Raw genomic sequence first — 22,971 nt, 5'->3', positions numbered from 1 at the left:
TGCTTGAAGTTGGGAACTCAACAAATCCAATAAAAAGCCAAAACAGAGACAGCCAGCGCCTACATTTGGACTTGGGCCCATCGCAGCCTGGCTGCCCTACCTCCCAGCATGCTGAGCTGCCCCAGAACCTCCCTGGAGAAGGGTTAAACAAATACAGTGACTCAATCCCAACAGAAAAGGAAGGAAAAAAAAATCACCAGCCCCATGCCAAGAAAACAAAGACAAGACTCTGATGGTCATGGCCCCTCTGCCAAGACCTTTCATGACTGAGCAAAGCGTTGGAGCCAGATAATCTTTGATTCCTTCCCTCACCAACTTTCCTGCCACCCCACACTCTCCCCCAAGCCTGCACTCACCAGATCATCAACAGCCCCCCATCAACCCACGCACTCGGAGGTGCTGGAAAACACATTGCAGGAGGAGCTCCTGGTCTCTGACCACTCAATGATGCAGGGGAAGGCAATCAGACTCTCAGGCACTTGGGCACTGTCACGGAATCCCCGGGCAATGCTCTGGAACAGTTCCCCACAAAGCCAGTCAGGACTTTGAGGAGCCTCCTCTCCCTTGGAGCAGACTTGTTCAGGGCAAGATGCTCACACGTCTTCACCTCCTGGGTCTCTCCTTGGAGCATTCAGCATGCTCTGCCCCTCCGTGCGCTTCCCACAGCGAGCCCGCCCCAGTGGGGTCCTGGGGAAGCCACAGGGTCCTGCACCCCCACTTCACAGTCAGACGTGACTCTCAGCCAGCCAGTAAAACAGAGGTTTATTCGATGACAGGAACAGGCTCTAAAACAGAGCTTGTAGGTACCACGAACCGGACCCTTCGTCCGGGTCCATTCTGGGGAGCAGTGAGCCAGACCCCCACATCTGCACTTCACTCCTCATCCCCCGCCAGCCCGAGACTCAACCCCCCCCAGCCCCTCCTCTCTGCTCAGCCCCTTTCCTGGGCCAGGAGGTCACCTGATCCCTTTGTCTCCAACACCTTCAGTTGGCACCTTTGCAGAGGAGGGGCCCAGGCCATAAGCTGCTAGGAGACAGAGTGCCAGGCATTTAGGTGCACTGACCCTTTGCTCTGTAGCAATCACACACCCTTATTCTACCACCTAGATACTTAAGAACTGCATAGGGGACACTGAGGCACCAACACAGTATTCAGAGAAAACATTAAGAACATTCCCAGTTTGCCACATCCACACATTTGGTGAGGACAAGCCACAGCTCAACAACTATATGCAGACAGGCTGCCCTTTCAGCCCCATGTTGAAAGGCCGCAAGGATCATTCTTCTGCACAGATGGAGCCCCAGCAGAAGGTAGGGCCAGAGACCAGGGAGAGGATCAGGCATTGGCTTGAGGCATCAATGCTTCCTTCTTTGGCATGCGAGATGGTGAGGGGAAGGCTTTCTCCCCCTCAGCTCTCCCCAGGGCAGCTGCAGCCTGTTGGCAGTCACATAACTCCAGGAAGTTTGGTTCTCCCAGAAAGGTGGAGTGAAGGTGGGGTTGGTACAGGGCTCAGAACAGCCAGGGCCAATTCCCAGGGCTCTACTGGGTTTGCAGCTGTGACAAAACCGGGAGGGGAAGGGAAATTAGGTCTAGATAGCTGTAAAATGATTACCCTGGTGAAGCCAAAAGAGCATCAGGAGCCTGGTTAATAAATCGAGTTTATTACAGTACTGCCTAAGAACCAGCCAAGAATGGGGCCCCACTGTGCCAGGCACTGTGCAAACACGGACCAGCAGACAGTCCCTGCCCTGAAGAGCTTACAAACCAACGGACAGGACGGACACAGGGTGGGGGAAGGACACACATGCAGAGCGAACAATGTGATGGCAGCAAATGACCACAATTCCAGGGGATGGTGGGAGTGAGTTAGGAGGAGATCAGCTAAATGGAAAGGGAAGGGAAGGGGGCACAGGGGAGGGGAGGGGAGAAGGCGGGATGGGGAGCAGACATGGAGTGAGGCTGAAATGGAGAGGGTTGCTGCAAACAGCCTGTATGCACAAAGCTAAAACTGCAGCAAGTTCTCTGAATGTCTAGAGGTCCCAGCCTGGGCTGCTTCTGCTCCACTCCTAGCAGCTGGAGCCTTTCGCTGGCTCCTCTCTGCAGTTTTCTTACCAAGAAACATAGCTGAGGTGGAAGAGGCCCCTTTGGGTCCTAGATTCCCCATTCACTCACTGGGCACTGGGGTCTGTCTCAGCATAATGGGGCCAAGGGCCTGGGGTAAGCAGAGAAAAGCCAACCCGCTACTCTGAACCAATCAGCGGCAACTACTTCTGAATGACAGATAGTCAAGCCCCAGCTCTGTCCCTTCCACCTCCTGCACCTAACGTGGATTCGGCGGCGGCTCTGCGGGTGATCTGCCAGTCCTGCACCTTCGGTATACCCACCACTGAATTACCGCCGAAGCCGTGGGACCGGCGGACCTCCTGCAGAGATGCCGCCCTCATGACGACCAGCAGGCCGCCCCCCGCAGCTTGCCGCTCCAGGCATGCACTTGCTGCGCTGGTGCCTGGAGCTGCCCCTGCTTCCACCGGCCCAAAGATGCCTCCACCCCCAAGCTGGAGGAGCCGATTCAGAACAACGCTGGATCTGATCAGGAACTAAAGAGCTGGGCCCTGCCTGGGTGGGGATTTGTTGTGAACAGCTTTGCCCTAGGCCTGAGTTCTGCCAGGCCGCTGGCGGTTACTGAATATCAGGGAGCCAGCGGAAAGCTTTTGCCCTTATAGGTTGGACAGCTTTTAAGAGGCAGAGATAGGTCAACTCAAATCCCTCCCTGGGCTAAGCAGGCCCAGCCTCTACAGCAGTCACGGGGTGCTGTGCCTCTTGCTCCAGGGCTGAATTTGGCCAATACAAAAGAGAGTGGAGAGAGAGTGCAGTGAGTGGGTCAGAAGCAATCCGACTGGCAGCCCCCGAGTGACAGCTATTTTAGCTACTTTGGGACCGGGTCCGAACAGAGCGATGGCAGCTGCCCAGGTGTGGGTTCTGCCTGCTTTGGTGCATTGTTGTTGTTTTTTTAAAAGGTGAGCTAAGGACCTTTAATACCAAACTGTATAAACAAAAGCCAAAGAAATGTAACACTCCCCCCCGTCCCAAGACAGCAACTCTCGAATTAGAAACCTCGGTGACTTCCCCTGCTTAACCCCCTTGGCACCAAAGCATGGGTGTCCTGTGCAGAGTTGGGCCTCGCATGCTTCACTACAATGGTGAGGGATGAGCTAGAAGTACAGGCTGGCATTGCCCAGCAGGAAACGCCCTCCTGGCATGGCTGAGGGACTCCAGGGCAGCTAACCAGCTCGGGCTCAGATGGAGCTTTGCAGCTGACAGGCTGCAATTTGGGGAGCAGACAGTAGGGAGAGAAGAGGGACGAGGTGCCAGAGAGGGAAAGGGAAGATCCAGCCCTAGCCCCAGTGCCTATCTATGGCAGGAGGGGTCCTGAAGTTTCTAATGCAAAAGGCTTGTTCCTTATTACAACATGCTCATTAGAGATGGCTGGGAAGGATGAAGTAGCCACTGAGCCTGGCCCAACCTGAACCAACCCACCACATCCCCCCTCCTGAAAGCACTGGCAGAGCAGCATCACCCCTTTTCCTTCTCCCTCCTCCGGGATGGATTCACTCCCCTCACATCCCAGACTTGGCTCTGCAGAGGAGAGGCGCACGCCTGTCCCCCTACAGTGCAACACAGGCCAGCTCTTTCGGGACAGACCTAACAAACTATATCCCAGCAGCAGATTAAATCTCTCCCTGCCTCTCTATTTCCTCCCCATGCAAAATGGCAACAAGATTCTGCCCCCCTCACTGCAAGCATGTCCAGATCACTTATCACAGCAGCCCCTTGTCTGGGGCACTCTCGCTCACAGCTCCTTTATTTTCTCCCTCTATATGATTCCCCCACCCCTTTTCCTTCCTTTTCATTAATTTCTCTGAACACCCAAGCCCTGTAAGTGGATCCCTGCTGGAAAGCCAAACACACACACACAAACACACACACACAAATTGAAAATCAGCCCAGCATGAACCTACCTGAGTCTATGAAGGTGATGGAGAGGAAGGGTAGGGGGAAGAGGAAAAGAGACCTTCCTTCCCCTTCTCCCTCTGAGCACCAGCTGAGATGGACAAGAAAGCTATTGCTAATCTGCACCCGGTGCTTGAAAACGTCAAACCTTCAGGAGTCTGAAAGCTGCAGCAGAGCGGAGGGCATGAGAGGACATCCACTCCCACCCGAGTAGCTTTCTGGGAATTAGGGACACAGCCCAACTGCTCTGGCAGCTTCACTCCCCTTCAGTTCTGGCTGGCAGTACGGCTCACTCGTCCTGGACAGCTGCTGAATGGGAGTTACACACGCGCAAACTCCCACTGCTGGGGCTGGCGGGGGTGGGGGGCGCGGCGGGAAATGTAGGGTGGTGAAAGGAGGATGGCATGGGGGCAAATGGGCAAGGCTGATATCTAGCATCAAAGCAGTGCATTGCCAGCTTTATCGCATTAGTCTTCCCAGCAATGATCCCCCTTTTACCGATGGGGAAATCGGCATGGGGGAGATGAAGGGACAAGCCAAAGGTCACACAGCAAATCTGTGGCAGAAGTAGGAATAGAAAGAACCCAGGGGTCCTGACTCCCCAGCTCCCCTACCCTAAGCAAGAGGCTTCATTCCCTTGCAAAACTGAAGATAATCAGGGAGTCCTGTTACCCAGTGCCACTATGCTAACTAAGGCATCGCACTGCCTCTCACAGCTGAGAATAGAAACCAGAAGGCCTGTGCCCAGTGCCCACCCTTCCCCGCTCTAACCAATAGTTCATGCTCCCCTCCAAGAGCCAAGAAGGGGCTCCCAGTCCTCTGTTCATGCCTCATGACCATGCTACCTCTCTGTAGGGAGATGTCTATTTTTTTACTCCTCTTCTCTGCCCTTTCCCTATAAGGCTGGCCAAGAGCACGCAAGTTTCAAGAGACATTCAGTCACTGATCAGCGCAAGAACTGAGAAAACATATAGTGAATGGGTCTGAGAAGAGAGGGGCAGTTTGGGGGTATAGTAAGTGTAATTTTTTTTCATAGTACTAAGAAGTCACAAGAACCCTGCTAGAATCAGGTGTTCAGTAGCCTCTTAAAGGGATGAGCCTGCTTAAAGGCATAGTGTCTCTTAAAGGGATGAGTCCAATCAGAGACCTTGTATCTCTTAAAGGGATGAGCCTGGGAAAAAGCAGAGGACCCCTTAAAATAAGACAAAAGGTAGAGAGGCCTACAGGATGAGCAGACAGCCTCACTGCAGCAGGCACATGTGCCAGAAGACTCTGCCTGCATCAAGGCTGCCTTTAACACCCTCTGCTGCCTCAGAAACAGCGTCCCTCCACCGTCAGTTTCTTGTTAGACCTTGGGTTCCCAAAAGCAGGTGCTGAGCATTGGCTGGACACTTGGGGATGGGGCAGACTTGCACCCTTCACATTCCAGACTTGGCTTTGCAAAAGAGGCGCGCATGCATGTCCCCCTGCATCGCAACCCAAAGCTGCTCCCTGGGACTGGACCTAACGAACGACACCTCAGCAGCCGATTATCTTGTGATTAAATCTCTCCCTGCTTCTCTCTTTCTTCCCCATGCAAAACGGCAAGGAGAATCTCCCCCCCGCACCCCGAGCTCTACTACCCCACCTGCTCCTCTGCAGTGCGCTCGTCACCGTGGTATCTGGGTGAGATCCCAAAGCACAGGCTCCCTTCATGTGCATCCACAGGGACTGCAACCTCAAGCTGTGTGTGGCGGGCACGGGGCCCTATAGGGCAGGGCGAGTGCCTACTGCAGGACATATGCTAGGGACACACAGGACATATCCCAGGACACACAGGATCCTCTATCTCCTTCCTTTCCCTGGTTCCCTACCACCAGGCAGACACCCCCCCCCCCAGTCTGAGTCACCCTATTAGGTGTCTCCGGGAGCATTCTCTGGCACATCCTACTCTTCAGGGGTTTCTTAAAGTAAGTTGTGGGTGGCATGGAACTGAGCCATAGAACCCCAAGCCTGTGGTGGAGAGCGCCAGCCGAGAGTCCTGTCAGAGAGGAAAAGGAGACACCAAGAACGGAGGGAGGGGTTGGGGGTGGAATATGACCTGCAGCATCTCATCAGCATTGTGATGCACCCAGGATGCTCTGAAAGGTGCCACGCAGGTGAGATTCCAGGCACCCTTCAACCAACCCCCAGGGCAGTGAGGTGAGAAAGTGAGTGGCAAAGAAAGGCCCTATCCTGCTTCTCCTGCAATTTTGTGCTCTCCCTGTGTGCGTGTACGCCCCCTGCCCAGTGCGGACTCCTACTTATGGAGATAAGTGGCATTAACTGGGTTCAAATACCTTGATGCAATTAAAAGCTCCCCCTGGGGACTGAGGGCTTAGAAAGCCAGCCCAGGCCATGGGTATAGCTCTATCAACCACGAGTTCTGCGCTGTTTCCCTTGCTGGAGGTTGCCAGTCCACTGGGAAATCAATGGCAGCTATCCAATGGCTGTTGTCTGCCTTGCCCTGATCCCACTAACTGGGAAAGGAAGTCGGGAGACACATCTTGCTCCCTCCCAGCTACAGCCTTCCTCCACCAAGCACTTCCCCATTCCTTCATCTCCAGGCTTGCCAGTCAGCCCCTGTCACGGAGTCACCGGGCGATGCTCTGGAACTGCTCCCCACCAAGCCAGGCAGGACTTTGGGGAGCCTCCTCTCCCTTGGAGCAGACTTGTTCAGGGCAAGAAGCTCACACGGCTTCACCTCCTGGGTCTCTCCTTGGAGCACTCAGCATCCTCTGCCCCTCCGTGCGCTTCCCACAGCGAGTCCACCCCAGCCGGGTCCTGGGGAAGCCACCGGGTTCTGCACCCCCACTTTGCAGTCAGACGTGACTCTCAGCCAGCCAGTAAAACAGAGGTTTATTCGATGACAGGAACAGGGTCTAAAACAGAGCTTGTAGGTACCACAAGCCGGACCCCTTGGCTGGGTCCATTCTGGGGGGCAGTGAGCCAGACCCCCAGGTCTGCCCTCCACCCTTGACTCCAGCCAGCTCCAGACTAACAACCCCTCCCAGCCCCTGCTCTCTCCTCAGCCCCTTTCCCGGGCCAGGAGGTCACCTGATCCCTTTGTCTCCAACACCTTCAGCTGACACCTTTGCAGAGGAGGGGCCCAGGCCATCAGTTGCTAGGAGACAGAGCGTCAGGCATTTAGGTGCACTGGCCCTTTGCTCTGCCAGATACTTAAGAACTGCCATGGGGACACTGAGGCACCAACACAGTATTCAGAGAAAACATTAAGAACTTTCCCAGTTCGTCACAGCCCCACACCCTGCCCAGGGTAGAGAAAGATGCTGAAGGCATACAGGATAGCAGCAACTGGTGCATCGTGGGGCACTAGACCAAGCAGCATTTGCCCCAGTGGGGCTCTCATGCCAGCAATCCCCATGCACGCAGACAGTGCACCAGAGACCAGCTTAGTGACAGCATAATGAGCCTTACTTGAAGCTAACCTAATCCTTGTGTTGGGGAAACTAACCATACACCATGGGGCATGTGTGTGTGTGTGGATGCAGGGTGTGGTACACAGGCAGGCACCATGGTGCTTAGCACGGCACATCTCTCTAGTGTAGACCAAGGCTTTCTAGAGGCACTGTCCTCCAGCCAAGATCCTATCCTGCCTCACTCCAGTGACCATCTAGGTTGCAATTACAAATCCTCAGGGCATAAATGTGGGAAAATTCAGTATCCCAGCCAGTTCCTGCCTTTCTCCATGAAAAAAACAACTGCCAGCATCCAAGGCTGCATGGGCCCAATTGCTAGAGAGCAGAGAACAGCTGCTGTTTTCTCTGGCTTCATCTCCCTGCTGTGGGAGTGAAGCTCTCTGCTCTGGGGATTCGCCCCACAAACCCTGATCCTATCATATGGCCCAGAAGCAACCTGGGCTCTGAAGGGCACTGAGGCCAATCACCCAACAACAGGGCAGGACTCACCGGTTTGAATGCAGAAGAGGTTCCCAGAACCAGGCAGCAGGGCACCCTCTCATCTCCAATGGGGTTGATCACAGTGAGTAGGACCAGTCAGGAGTTTCCCGTGGGGATGTTTTCCCACTGGGAAATGTGGATTTATGGAAAATGAAGCATTTCACAGGAAAGGGCGTCAATGTCAACACAGGGCCACCCAGAGGATTCGGGGGCCTGGGGCAAAGCAATTTCGGAGGCCCCTTCCATAAAAAAAAAAGTTGCAATACTATAGAATACTATATTCTTGTGGGGGACTTTTGGGGCCTGGGGCAAATTGCCCCATTTCCCCCCCCCCCCCACGGGTGGCCCTGTCTCAACATTTCGTACAGAGGAAAATGCAACCGAGCATTCCCATGGAAGTCGACCAGGGTCATTTCAGAATGGTTTTTTGCTTCTATTTTTGACGGAAGTTCATTATCTAAATATAACAGCAAACTTTTAAAAAGTCAACATTGGAATGACATTTTGATTCACCCAAAACAAATGGGGTGGAGGGGGCAGGCGGATTTTGGTTTTGCAGGACATTTTTTTTTTAATTTTCATTCCATTTCAAAATGAAAAAGAAAAACGGAAAAAGTCAGTTCCCGCCCTGCTTAGAGCACCAGGTTACAGGTTCAAATCCAGCCCAGGACAAAATGTGATTTTGGCAGCCCCTCTGTGTAATGAGTTACTGGGTCTCAATTCATGTGCCAGGGGGATGGGACACCCCTGGGAAGCAACATCCTGTATTTATTGGAGTGGCAGCAGCAAGGCAAGCTTCTCCGATGTGCTGCACCCTGCCCTAAGGGACTCCCATTGGGGGTGCAGGGGAGAGAACCCAAACCATGGCTTATTCCTTCCTTGGCCTCTTAGTTTAGACAGTCAACAAGGGGACCAATTAGCGCCTGTTTGTAGTGAAAGGATGGCTGGGAAGTAGATCAGAACAGCTTCTAGCACAGGCAAGCTCTGAGCTTGTACTAATTGCCTGCCTGTTGCGTGTGTTCAGACTCTAAGGTTGTCACTCCCACCTCCCCACCCTTTGGCATCAGCTGAAACCAATTATCAGCTGTTTTGTACCCAGGTTCCAATGCAGGCGAATGGCAACGTCACAGTCTCATGCCAACATGCCACTGGTCTCTGCACTGTGATGCCTTGTAGCGAGCATGAGGCCAGCTTCCAGTATTATAGAGAGAAATTCAGAGCACAGGAGGCATCCCGTGGGGAATGGGCTGGGTTCCAAGCCTTGCTGGGCTGAGCTAGTGGAGCTAAAGGGACAGATAAGAACTCAGCGCTGTCCCTCTGGAGCAGCGGAATCGCAAACAAAAACTCAACAGGCAAGAAAGCAGAAGGAGCTAGGGTCAGACACCTGTGGATTGAAATACCCTACCATGGAGGCCTGCGGATCCACCCACAGACCCCTGCATCCCACCGAAAAGGGTTAATAGAAACTGGGAGAGGGACCCCAGGACCCCTGATCTGGCACACTTGGACTGTTTGAAAGCATCAAGGGGTATCTACAGGCAGAAGAATTTCCCAGCTATTGCCTGTCTGGCTGATTTCTGAAATGATTTTCTGCAGGTGTCTGGTTTCTTTGATCTATTTCATGCAATTGTTTCATCAGCCTGGTTTTGCTGTGTACAGTTTTGAGTTGGGCACACTGACAATAAGCGTATGAACTATCTCAGATCCATGTTTGCAAGAACAACCCAGGAATCTCAGCAGTTAGACTTAGATACTACGCTTAGGGAGTACAGTAAGGAGCACCACAGAAAAACCTAAAATAGAAAGAGAGACGGACAGAAGGAGGAGCACCTATAGCAAAAGAGAGCGTGTAGGGTGATTAGACAGACAGACACAGGCAAATGGTTCAGAAATCTTTTCTCCCCAAGGATTCATTATAACCCTGTGCTGTGTGGAACCCCTCCTGCTGCCCATGGAGCCCATTCAGATCCATGTGCCCTAGTCTCTGCTGTACCTAGTTCTCCAGGTGGGGAGAGGGTTAAACACCAATAATCAGCCGGAACTCCAAGGTGCCCAACTCCCTCTGCATTTATATTTCCTGTAGCAGTGGGACACAGGTCAGCTCCACCCTTGGATTCAAGAAGCTCCCCCAGAGCATGGGGGTGCTCAGGGCTAGCTGTTGTTTGGGGTTTATCTCTAGGTTCTCTCTTGGGGCTATTTTCCCTCTAGCAGCCAATTAACACAAGTTCTGGATTTCTTCCAGAGTCCCCCCCACCCCCACAGGCTGGAGCAGCCCGATCAGACCAGACCCGGAGGCCCCTCGTAGGCAATAGAAAAACCCTGTCAGAAACAGAAACAACACCCCCAGGCCCCATGTCTAGCCGAGGTCAGAATGACAAACAGTGCCAAAACTCACGTCCAAAGGGGAACAGCCAGGGCTTTCACTGCAGCAGCTGAGGCTTCCTACACTCACTCCGAGCCTCTCTGCCATAGGAGCATGTTGAGGGAGATGGGTGCTGCCAGGGAGCCTTGGGTCCCATCTGCCCTCAGCCAGTCACCCCTCCTCACTTTTCCCCGTGACACCCAGTCTAGACGTTGTCACCTAGAGAGTATTAGGAAAAAGAGCAAATGAGCTGCCTGCACCCAGGTGTGCTGGAAAGCAGTGGTTAGAGCAGGGGACTGGGAGTCGGGACTCCTGGGTTCCATTCCTGACTCTAGGAGAAGCGTGTTCTAGGGCATGGATCCTCAGCCAGGAGGGCCATGACTCTGGAGAGGGAAGGATGGTAAATAGGTGTCAAGGGTTTGGGACCACCATGATTACCGCTGCCATATTGCTAGATGGAAGTAAGGTCCTGGAGCCAAAGGTTGAGAACCACGACTTCAGTGGTTAGAGCAGGGGTACTGGCTTCTGTTCACAGTCCTGCTACTGGAGTGATGTCTAGAGGTTAGATAACATGGCCTGAGTTCTATTTTCGGCTCTGCCACTCAGGCACTAGGGCAAGTTACTTCCCCTGTCAGTGCCTCAGTTTCTCCTTTTAATCACATGAGGACCTACTGCATGGGGAGTTTGGAGGCTTAACGTTTGCAAAGTGCTTACACATATGCAGTGGAGTGAGTGCTGTTGAAATTCAAAGGATTCAATATTATTATGAATTAATGCTGCCAGCAGAGACAGATCCCTCCCCACTTCTATACCAGGTGAGCTTTTTATAGATGGACTTTTTTGTTTTTAATAAACTAAACCCTTCAGTTTGCTCCAATCCCAGTCTGCCTGGGACCCAGCAGGATCCATGTACCCTTCAGAACACAGACAGCTGGCTACCCCCATCCATCTCCTATACCTCATGAACCTAAGGGGAACCCCGTTACAACCCCTGAAGACTATTGCTTTTAGTACTTATTGGTACAGTCCTGATGCTGCCCTGGCTGGCACATTCTGGAGGGCATGTTTTTGGTTAAAAAAAGGGTGGTGTTTGGGGATGTGAGTCCCCAGACACGGGAGTAAAAGGGCTAGGAAATAGAAAAGGAATGTAGGTTCCCCTTAAAATGTGGAATACAGACTCCTTTAACAACCCCCACATCCTCCAACATCCCCTTGCCACCTGTCACCCCACTGTTCCAAGCACATCCTTTTCCCAGTTCTAAAATCCCCCCCCCCCAAAAAAACCTACCTGACCTCACCTCTGACAAACCCCAGCCAGCCTCCTCTCTGCCCCCTCAGCCTAATCATCTCCCACATCTAGGGTGACTAGATGTCCTGATTTTATAGGGACAGTCTCGATTTGAGTCTTTTTCTTATATGGGCTCCAATTACCCCCCACTCCCATCCCGATTTTCCACACTTGCTGTCTGGTCACCCTAGGTAAGCAACTGGCAGGCTCTGGGCCATGTCCTTCTGAGAAACCAGCACCTGGCATGCATCTGGCCTGGGAGCTTGGACTTGTTAGCGGGCCAGAAGTAAGTTTTTTGGGGAATGGGAGTTGTAGCTCTATCGCCCTTCTTCCCCAGCCCCTACACCCCCAGTTGGTCCAGCCAGAGCAGAGGGAACAGTGAAAGGAGCTAAGTTCTTACACCTACCTGAATGGAAGGTATTCCCAGATCCTGGAGAGGGGACTTCTATCCCCTGCCACCTGGACCCCTCTGGGCTCAGGCAATCTCAGAGCAGCTGGAGATTGGGTTTCTCATTGTGTCTCCTTGCCCTCCTTGTTGGTAGCATAGCCTGGGAGCCAGCTGAAGGCTCTGCGAGCTGCCAACAAAGAGGCTGCATTTAAACAACAGACATAATTATGCTTTTGATACTGTCTGCTAAAAATACAGCCCTGTGCAGTGCTGCGAGCCATGTGTGTGCAGGCTCACATGGCCTCTGAATGGCAGCAGCTGACTCAGGCAGGGGGAAGGGGGGCCTGTGGAGAAAGGAGGAGGGAAAGGCAGACGGAGGTGAGGGAGGGAGAGAAAGGGAGAGACAGCAGGCATAGTTGGACACACACAGAGTGAGGGAATCCAAGCCAGGCTTCAGTGCCAGTGTCAGATGGGGACAGGGCTCCCGCCGGCTAGGGCTTGTGGAGCGTGTGCCAGTCTCGGGTGGTGGTGCGGGGGGCTCCCTCAGGCTGAATCAGGGCCAGTCACAGGGGGGCAGGAGCTCCCTCAGTATATGGGCTCGGACCAAGCAGTGCCCCATCCATCTGGGCTGGTGAGAGGAATCACAAAGGCATTTGGCTTGCATCCCTCCCCCCCACACCGCTCTGCCCTTTTGGGCATCACAAGAGACTTAGACCTTCCTGTAAATGCCCCCAGCAGGGTGCAGAGATCTGGGGCCGCTGCTAAGGACCAGTGCACTCCTAGGCTGCATGGTGAAAGCCGAGGGATGGGCAAGGTGCTGGGGCTGGCAGCCCCAGCAGGATCGGAGAGAGCCGTGCAGGCAACAGGAAACCAGCCTCCATAATTCCCCTTCCCAACAGGAGTGAGTTTTCAGCAGCTCTCTCTCAACTCCTGCTCTGGGCATCCAGAAAGAGAAAGAGAGGAGATGGATTAGGGATGGGGGTCACTTATGTAGGGTCCTAGGAGGCAGAGTGGAGGAGGGTTCTATCAGTGGGGGGAAGGGGAACAGTCAGGGATCAGAAAGAGGAGTGGGGAAAAGGGGGAGAGATGGGATGTTGGGAATTGCTAAGTATACAGCTGTTTGCAGTTCTCTGTGGAACAAGAGCTCCAGAGTACAGCTCCAAGGAGCTCCCCAGCCTCCATCCATCTCCCACTTCCCTGCTCCTAGCACTGGATTCCAGTCCTGTCCCTAACCCAGGGACCTAACTGACAGAGCACAGCCATTCAGAGGCAGAAAATTCCTAACACCTGAGGCAGGAAGGAAACCGATCACTGGACTGAAACTGCCCCTTTGTCTGAGGTTTCACTCGTACATGGGGAGAGAAAGAGGCAACCCCCAGTACACTTGTTGCCTCGTTCCTCCTCTTAACTCAAACATAAAGCAGTTCCTCTGCCCACATGGGGCTACATCCCTCCAAAAATCTTCCCTTGCCTCAGTGTTGGCAAAAAAAAACCCAACACCTCTTTAACTCCCCTACTTCAAAACCCATCACTCTCCCCTGAGCACACCTGACTGCTAGTTTGCAATCACTTGACCCATTCCTAACTGAGTCTGATAATTGAACAGGACTAGTTTGCCCCGGCCCTTGAAGGGGCAGACCACACTGTTAGACCTCCGTCAAGTCATTCTCTCCCATCTGTACCCTGTCCCCACAAGCAAGCACACAGGCAAGCTTGTGGGTTTGCCACACATCCTGGGTCAGGTGTGGGTTCTGTTCTATCCAAAATGGGGCTGGGTCAGGCACAAATCATCTTTTAATAGACCTAATAGCCCCCATCACTCAACCCCTGCTAGATGATTCTGGGTTGGGCCCCGATTTAATGGTAAAGACCTTTCCTATTGTCTGGCTGACTGATGGGCTTCTCTGGAGGGGTGAGGAAAGGGGCTGTGTGCAGCATCGGAAAGGTTAATGCAGACCGAGGGTGCAGGTATCAGCCAGCCAGAGCAAATGGGGTCCCACCTGGGCTGGCCCAAGCTGACAGCTTGGACAGGAAGGGAGCTGGCTACACCCTTTGCTGAGCCCACCGAGTGGTTAGCAAGGAAGGGTCTGTCTGGACCCTTATAGGGAGCTGGGGGGCCCATTGCAGCAGCCTTGGTATATACTGACCCATCTCTCCCTCAGGGGTTCAAAGCCTGTTCCCTCCATTCCTACCCACAGGCTGGCAGTGCAAGTAGCAGGGCTGCCAGCTTAACTCCTTGAATGTTGCCAGCCATTCCCAGTATCTACACTTAGAGCACACCAGGTATAACTTGGGAGAGCACCTCTACTGTGCCAGGGGCAGGCTGGCAGAACAGTAGACGGGGGCTGTCAGGGGTAGGGCCCACCTCTCACTCTGTGCATGGTTAAAAGCACAAAGATACAGGTATGAATAGTCACCTGCTGCCTGGAGTAAGCTCCAGCAGCTCGACTGACAGCAGCTCAGAGGTACCAGCAGCAACAGTGTTAAGGGAGATGTATGCCAAATGCTGGCTGGGAAAGGCACCAGACAGTCCTGGCTGGTAACTTCCTTTGGACCCATGGCCAGGACCTCCCCAAGGACTAAGAGTCCAACAGAGATTTGGTCTTTGCAGCCTGTTAATGAATAAACAACCTATCTTATCTCCCTCCGCCAGTTATTGACCTCTAGCGTCAAGTAGGGGCTGGTGCCAGCCCGGGTGCATTGAGATTGGCTGACCTGGAATGTGGCTGCCTGGCAAGCTGGAGGTGAACGTTCATCCCCAGGAAAGCGGGTTCACATGGAGTCCAATCCGAGCAATGGCCGGCTCCATTTAGGGCTAGTTTAGCCCAGTTTAAGAGAATCAATCACCTGTTCAGAGACCCCCTTGGGAAGCAGGGTCTTTGTCTGTTAGTGGCTGGCAAGGCCCCTGTATCCAGGGAGGCAGGCATTAGCATGGCCTGGCCTCACCTGTTGGGAGATGCCATGATCTTTATAAAGAGTGACTTTGCTGAGATGTGGGGAAGGCAGGACCAGGCTGGCCATTCTCTGCCAGGTGAGAACTTGGGTGCTAGCTAGTGGCTTTTAGTAAAGGCCCTGTTCCTGGCACAACCACTCCTCCTTCCATCTTCTGAGTAGCCCTTTTGACAGTGCCTAGCAGGGCAGGTGAGGGACCTATGCAGCACGTCCCCTCCCTATTCACCCATCATAGACCATAAGGTGAGACGGGACCATTGCTGACCTCCTGCACCTGGCAGGCCACAGAACCTTGCCCACCAAATCACACCCAGCTAAACCCTTTTAACTTTAGCAAGGCCAAGAATACAGAGTGTTCCGTTCCTCTGGCTCTTCTCATTCCCAGCTGCGCTCCCCCGCCACCTGCACACATGCTTAACTGGCATAACAGCCAAGGACGGTCAGTAACCAGCCAGGGCAACGGGGGGCTGCCTCTAGGCGAGCACTCTGTTCCTGCTCCCCAGAGAACAGTGCATTCCTCCCGCTCAGAAGAATTTGCCCGACTTGGTCAGCATGATGCAGCAGTCATCAGCCTGTGGGCCACTGACTCTGCCCCCATCTTCCCCTACATCCAATCCAAGAAGACTGACTGAGGTTATCCAGGATGTCTATGTGTGGCAGGGATCCCACATGGGGGACTCTGGACACCAGCTCATGCTTAGCCACATCCTCCTGGTATACCAGAAGCTGCCCTGTCTCCATCCTTTTAGAAAGCACCACAAGGAGGGTTGTAGGACATATCTGACCAAGCTGAGTGAGGAGCAGGAATGAGGCATAGGCAGCCCAAGGGCTGCTTTACATGGCCCCAAGACCCATTGTTGTGGGGAAAACATGCTTGGAGAGGGTTTCCAAAGCACTGGTGGTGGAAAAAGGGACGTCCATTCAATGAGCAAGGAAAGATGCATGATCTTCTGAGTATCAGAGGGGTAGCCGAGTTAGTCTGGATCTGTAAAAAGCAGCAAAGAGTCCTGTGGCACCTTATAGACTAACAGATGTTTTGGAGCATGAGCTTTCGTGGGTGAATACCCACTTCGTCAGATGCATGAGGTGGGTATTGCATCTGAAGAAGTGGGTATTCACCCACGAAAGCTCATGCTCCAAAACGTCTGTTAGTCTATAAGGTGCCACAGGACTCTTTGCTGATCTTCTGAGTGATGCACTACACTAGGAATCAGGAGATCTGGGTTCTATTCTTGACTCTGCCAGAGATTCCCTGGGTGACCTTGGGCAAGTCACATCATCTGTCTGTGCCTCAGTTTTCCACATGTAACATGGGGAGAATAACCCCTCCTTTCCCTCACCCTTTGGCTTTGTCCATTCAGACTGTGAGCTCTTTGAGGCAGGGACTGTCTCTCACACCAAGTGTCTCTCCAGCATCTAGTGTTTGATGCCTCCAGCTGCTCCTGGAATACCTCTAATAACCAGTGTACTTAGGCAGCTGGACTTTCTCTTTTCATCCCAGGGCTGTTGGTGCGAGGCTGCCAAGTGCTCCGCACCCACCATGGGGGCCAGATTTTCAACAGAGCCCCATGCCCAACATAAACCCAGAGTCACAAGCTCTTCCGAAAAACAGAGTGATTCCCTCTGAGTCACAGTAGGCAAACGGGCAGGCAGGAGGGGATGCAAGAACCCTCGCCCCTCAAAGGAAGGTCAGTTAGATTTTATCTTGTTTAGAAAGCCCAACCACTAAGAGTAACAACCCTCCTGCCCTGCTTGGTAGAGAATTCAGAGAGCCCAGACAGCCCTTGCAATCCAAACAGAATCACCAAAGGCCACTAACAACATTCCTGCTCCGCGGTTCATCAAGACAGACACCCCTGCCCCAGAGAGCCTGTGCACCTTAACAAAGGGACTAGGGGAGACCCCAGCACAGATTCAACTACCACCCCAACCCAGGTGGGCTTCTCCCTATCTGACACTGGCACAGACCCCACTATTTGCCCCCCCACCCAGCCTGAGGGAGACACCACTATCTGCCCCCCCACCCAGGCTGAGAGAGACCCCTCCCTGTCTGACACTGGCACAGGCTTTATTAGCGATCACTTTTTAATCTGGCATGGTCACAGGGCACAGAGGAATCCTGGCTGGAGTCTCCTGCCTCTGGAATATACTCCCTGCGTCCCAGAGCACTGCACAGACATTGTCCCTGTATTTCCGTCCATGAAGTATTAACAGGACAAGGGAAACCCAGCCAAATACCTCTTCTGGAAAGGTCACAGGGGATGAGGGAATGATTGAGAAATCTGGCCTAAAATCTTTTGGTGCCAAAGGCCAGGCACTGTGTGTGCATGGAACCCAACCCAGTGCAGGGGGTCCACACATCTCTGCTAGCTAGAACTCTTGGGTTCTATTCCTGGCTTTGCCACTCTGCCCATGCTGTGTGCAGATGCTGGCAGGGAAGCCTGGCCAGTGAGAGACGGGGATTAGCAGGAACCTGACGAGGCAGGTCAGCAACCTGGCCCCACTGCTGTCTGCAATACAATGGTTTTTGACCTGTGGTCCGCAGACCCCTGCGGACAATGTCTAAGATTTCCAAAGGAGTTTGCAGCTCCATTTGAAATTTTTTAGTGGTCTGCAAATGAAAAAAAGAGGTTGAAAACCCCTGCTCTAGTACATTCACTCAGGGAGCGAGCACTGGGGAAGCTGATTAGAGAGACGTGAGCTGCCCTGGGCTCAAAGATTAGTGGCCTCTTGTAACCTCCGCACAGGGAACATCAAGTGCTCAGCTGTTCATAGCCTTGCCTGAGCAGGGGCTTCTTACAAGGGAACGCGGGGGCTGGCTCCTGGTGAGATAGCAAAGGGAGAGTGGATGCAGCAGAGCCTCTGAGTTCAGATCTGACTAACAGCTGGGGCTATGCAGCAGAGCAGGTTAGCTGATGTCTGGTCTGGGAATCTGAGACGAATGAGTGAAATGAGGTTGGTGGTTGTCATGGTACAATTCCCCACTCTGAACCTTAGCGTCCCATAGATGGGGTACCAGCATGAATTCCTCTAAGCTCAATTACCAGCTTAGAACCTGTAGTGCTGCCACCAACCAGGAATTCCAGTGCCTGGTACACTCTGGTCCCCACAAAACCTTGCCCAGGGACCCCCAAGACCCAGACCCTCTGGATCTCAACACAAGGAAAGTAAACACTTTCCCTCACTGTTGCCTCTCCCAGACTTCCCCTCCCTGGGTTACCCTGGAAGATCACTGTGATTCAAACTCCTTGAATCTTAAACAGAGAGGACAATTCACCTTCCTCCCTCCTTCTCTTTCCCCCTCCCAGACTCTGAGAGAAAGTAATCCTGGCACAGAGAGAAATCAGCCTCTCTCTCCCTCTTCCCTCCTTTCTCTCCACCAATTCCCTGGTGGATCCAGACCCCGTCCCCTGTGGTCTCACACCAGAATAAAAAAAACAATCAGGTTCTTAAACAAGAAAAGCTTTTAATTAAAGAAAGAAAAAACAGTAAAAGTTATCTTGTAAATTTAAGATGGAATAGATACAGGGTTTTTAGCTATAGACACTGGGAATACCCTCCCAGCCTAAGTATACAAGTACAAATTAAAATCTTTTCAGCAAAAATACAAATTTGAACTCCTTCCAGCCAAATGCACATTTGCAAATAAAGAAAACAACCATAAGCCTAACTCGCCTTATCTACCTAGTACTCACTATTCTGGACATATAAGAGCCTGTATCGGAGAGATTGGAGAGAAACCTGGTTGCACATCTGGTCCCTCTGAGCCCCCAGAGTGAACAACAACCAAAACTAACAGCACAGCTCAAAAACTTCCCTCCCTCAAGATTTGAAAGTATCCTGTCCTCTGATTGGTCCTCTGGTCAGGTGACAACCAGGCTTACTGAACTTGTTAACCCTTTACAGTCAAAGAGATATAAAGTACTTCTGCACTATTAACTTTTCTTATCTGTTTATGACAGTGGTTTTCAGTCTAATCCAAAATGGCTGTCTGGGCACTACCACTGCTTGGCTTGGGGAAGCGGCAGCATCCGCTCAGACAGATCAGAGCACGGCTGCAGGTCACAACTGAGAGGTCAGAGAGCTGTGGGTTAGGACAGAGAGGTGTTGGCAGCACACAGAGGGAACTTTGCACATCACCTGCCCCTACAATGCTTAGGTCTAACCAGCCCCCATCAAAATTCTCAGAGAAACTTTAGAAGGAGGGGAAACCTGGCTCTTCTGAGCAGGCGAGGAGGGGAGTGGTCACTTTTCCCTTCTGCTATTGCCTCTGCATTTATGTAGCGTGTTGACCCCACCCAGTTAGCCCAAGACAGATGGGTCCCTGGCAGCAGGTTGGTGACTGGAAAGAAACTTCTCCACGGCTAGGCGAGCTCAGGTCAGCCCGATAATTGCTCTGCTGGTCTCGTGCCAAAAGGGAGATTATGGCTTTGCTGACTGCAAACTGGCACAAGCCAGTGAGCTAACACAGCTGGTATCAGTGTCTGGCACTGGACGAGGTGGGGGGGAAGGGTCCCACTGTCTCTGTCCTCAGCAGCACCTGCTGGTGAGACACACCCCACAAGCAGCTTCTCCGGCAGAGGATGTGAGAAGCAATGGGCAGACTTTGGCCAGACCTTCCTGGGAAAGGAACCCTCTCCATGCCCCTCCTTGGTGTCCACATCCTAGGCAGGACTCTGCAAGGAGATCTTTCCTGTCAAGATGGGAGCCAGATGTTCTCGAGCACTTAGAGCAGCAGGGATTGGGAGTCAGGACTCGTGAAATCTATTCCCAGCTCTGCCATTAAATTGTTCTGTGACCCTGGAGTCCTAACCGCTCTCTGCCTGAGTTTCCCCACCTGTAAAATAGGGATAACGATGCCACTTTTCTTCCTGAGACTTATGTTGTTTAAACAGCTTCACACATCCCTTGCTCCCATCGCTCTGTTCACTAAAGCCCACTGGCTGTGGCTTTCCCCCAGCCCAGGGAGTCTGTGGTTATACTGGTTTCTCCTGCAGAAATGGGAACAAGATGTGCTCAGAATCAGGCCCACCATCAGGAAGGGGGCTGAGTCCTAACAGCAGTGGCACAGGGATGCTCAGCACCTCTCAGGATCAAGCCCTTGCCATCAGCAAGGTTACACAAGCAAAGGGAGTGGAGTTTCCCAGCAGCGAGAAACACTGTTGCCCCTAGAGTGACCTTAACTCTTTAGGAGCCAGAGGCTTACAAGCACACTGGGATGATGAAACAACCATGGAAATCACAGAGTCCTGTTTCAGCATCCTTCTTGCCAAGCCAGATCCTTGTAGGAACCGCTCTGCCTAAGCAGATTGAGCAGGATTACGGGCCACTTCTGGCCTCTTTCCTCCCTGCCCCCTAGCCTTCCTCCTCCGCTGCTTTAAGTAATCATCTCCAAGACAGTTTTACACAGCTAATCCAGCCACCTCCATCTAATCTGCTCCAACGCCCACTGGCTGCTGCATGGCCCCCTGCAGCACACCCAAAGTCCTGCCCCACATAACAAGGGCCTGGCTGTGCCTTCCCTCCATGCAGCCAGCAGGGTCACCCCCTTTCCACAGGGCTCCACTGCTTAGCATGAATGTAAGCCCCCCCCTCACCTCCAGGGGCAGAACTCATGCAGACATCGCAGCTGGACAGGCAGCAAGGAGCCACAGTTTAAAAATAAGATTGGCCAAAGCTCTTCGTGAGGAAGGATTGGGCTCTCCGCCTGGAAGGTTAGGACATGCAGTTCGTGCAAGCGAGGACGCTGCTGAGGCTGAGCCAGAGAGGGCTCTTCAGGGCACCACTTAGGGGAGAAAGCAGCACAGAGGGCTCGCCAGGGCACAGGGGAATTTGGGAGGAGAGTGGCTGATAGGGAGAAAACCAGCATCATCTCCCTGCCACCCATTCCCCTCCTGCTGGCTCCCTGTCTCCACCCCCCTGAACCTGCCCTTTGGGGGTCTGCACAGCCCCACTCCCCCCTCACTCTGCCAGCACCAACCCTCAACCATGGATGGGGGAAAAAGTACCAGCCACGAGAGGCCTCCTCTTCCCACCCACACCTTCATGTCCGCACCCTCCTCTGGGAGACAGCAGGGCCAGCTCCAACCCTCTTCCCCGTCAGCTCCCTTCTGCAGCTGCCCACCGGGCTCCTCGTGGCTGCTGTGACTCACAAAGCATAGAGTCACTGCATGGTTAGTTTGCGGCCTAGCGTTCCTCTCATGAGACTGTTGGCTCCTCAGGGCAGGGACCTGGCTGTCCAACGCCCTGCCCCTCCCCAGCATTAAGCCAGTCATGAGTGTTTCACACCCACAAGCACTGGTGTAAGCAGCTACATGTGGGGGAGGGCCTGGCCCCTTCACTGCAGGGCTTGGCATAGAAGGAGATGGGTGGATGTAACAGACTGGAAGGCCCAGAAGGGGGCAAAAACCAAGAAAGGAGGAGAGAGAGTCCAATGAGCAAAGGGATGAAACTGAGCAGAGCAGAGGCTGAATAGGATGCCCCACAGCGAGCTCTTCAGCCTGTGGAAGCACCTTGCCCAGGGAATGGTGAGAACCCTGTCGGTGCAGCATTCAGAGACTCTGGACAAAGCCCCAGAGTGAAGGGAACAATCCTGCATTGGGGTGGGGCAGAGAAGGAAGGGAGATGGCCCTCACTCTCTGCTTGCTACAGGGCCAAGGCAGCACCGCCAGCCCAGAGAGGGAGGAGAGACTGGGCTCACAGCCATTCCTGGAACAGCCCTGGCTCTGCGTTCAGCTGCAGATCCAAGGGCTGCATCAGCTGCCTCAAAGGTGTGGGTGGGATTAATGCAAGGGGGAAGCAGGGGGCTTAGACAGGGCTGAGCATATGTACCCAGCATCCAGGCCTCATGAAGATGCATGAAGCATAAAGGTAGCAGTGCCGAGAGCCCAGGATGGAGGCATAGGCATCTCAGAGCCAGAGGGCCCAGCAAACCTGGCCCCCCAGGAGGAAAGGCACCCACTGGGTTACCCACCCAAGAGAAGCAGCACCACAGACCCCACATCTGCACTAATGTATGTACAGAGGATAGCAAACCCTGGGAGCTCAGGGGCCCAGTGCCCAGCCCTGCTATTAGCCAGAAGTCCCCTAGACCCCCACCCAACCTCAGGACCACTTTCTGTGTTACCCAGAATCCATAGGGTCCTGGCCAGCCTCACATACAGCATCTCACAATCTCTACCATACCCAGTTTCAGCTCCACATTGTAGGCCATCTGGAAGCGCTCACACACTGTTTTCTATGGCCCGACTCATGCCCATTCGTATGGGATGGGCAGAGTTCCTGTGGCAGCTCCAGGACTTGCCTGTGGGGTCAGGAGCTGGCCCCCACCCAGACCAACAAACCCTTGTACTTACCAAACCCTCCCTGGCAGCCTTTCCAGCGGCACCCACCATGCCAAGCCCCAGGCAGAGGCACCAGGCACACTTAGCCATTGCTAGGCAGCCCCAGCCTCCCCCAGCCAGACATTGCCCCAGGTCGACACAGCCAAGAGCTGCAGGGGGAAGCTGGCCACCACAACCTTGACCTCTGCACAGCCAGCCTGGAATGAGGTCACAGCCCACAGGCCCAAAGCACCTAGGCTCCCTGCTCCTCCTCCAAACCTTCCCGCCTCCCCTTTCCCCCAGCTGGCCTTCAAACATGGAAAGCGGGAGCTCTTTGAAGGGAGACAAGCCAGCTGGCTGCACCATGAGGAGACTGCTACTGCCCCACTGTGGGATCTCACACCTACTGCAGCAAGGGATGCTCTTCCTCCCTGACCTCCTGATCAGATTCCTCCCAGGAGCAACACTCCAAGGGGTCTTTGCAGGGATTTGGAAAAGTTAAGTGTGTGTTTATGTCCAAGAGATGAGTAACGACAAGGCAGAGCCCGGCCCCTACCTTCTGCTCCAGCTGCACCGCCTGGCTTTCCAACTACCTCCTACCACTTCCGGGCAAAGCAACTTCTGCCCAGCCAGGACTGGCATCACACGGAGCAGCCCAGTTGCTACCTTGATATACTCCAGGATCTGAAATCCTCCTGTGCCTGGCAGCC

General features: G+C 53.5%; 1 protein-coding gene across 1 annotated transcript in view; it reads right to left on the bottom strand.

The window, feature by feature from the left end:
* The window catches only part of HR (HR lysine demethylase and nuclear receptor corepressor), a 75,423-nt gene that overhangs the window by 36,294 nt on the left and 16,158 nt on the right, over window positions 1–22,971 (bottom strand). The window contains 2 exon segments of the mRNA XM_050939835.1: window positions 10,345–10,530; window positions 12,006–12,174. Coding sequence (XP_050795792.1) covers window positions 10,345–10,419 — 75 coding nt within the window. The 5' untranslated portion in view covers window positions 10,420–10,530; window positions 12,006–12,174.

The sequence above is a fragment of the Gopherus flavomarginatus genome, chromosome 2, assembly GCF_025201925.1.
Source record: "Gopherus flavomarginatus isolate rGopFla2 chromosome 2, rGopFla2.mat.asm, whole genome shotgun sequence".
NCBI lineage: Eukaryota > Metazoa > Chordata > Testudines > Testudinidae > Gopherus > Gopherus flavomarginatus.
This window is presented reverse-complemented; position numbering and strand designations above follow the sequence as displayed.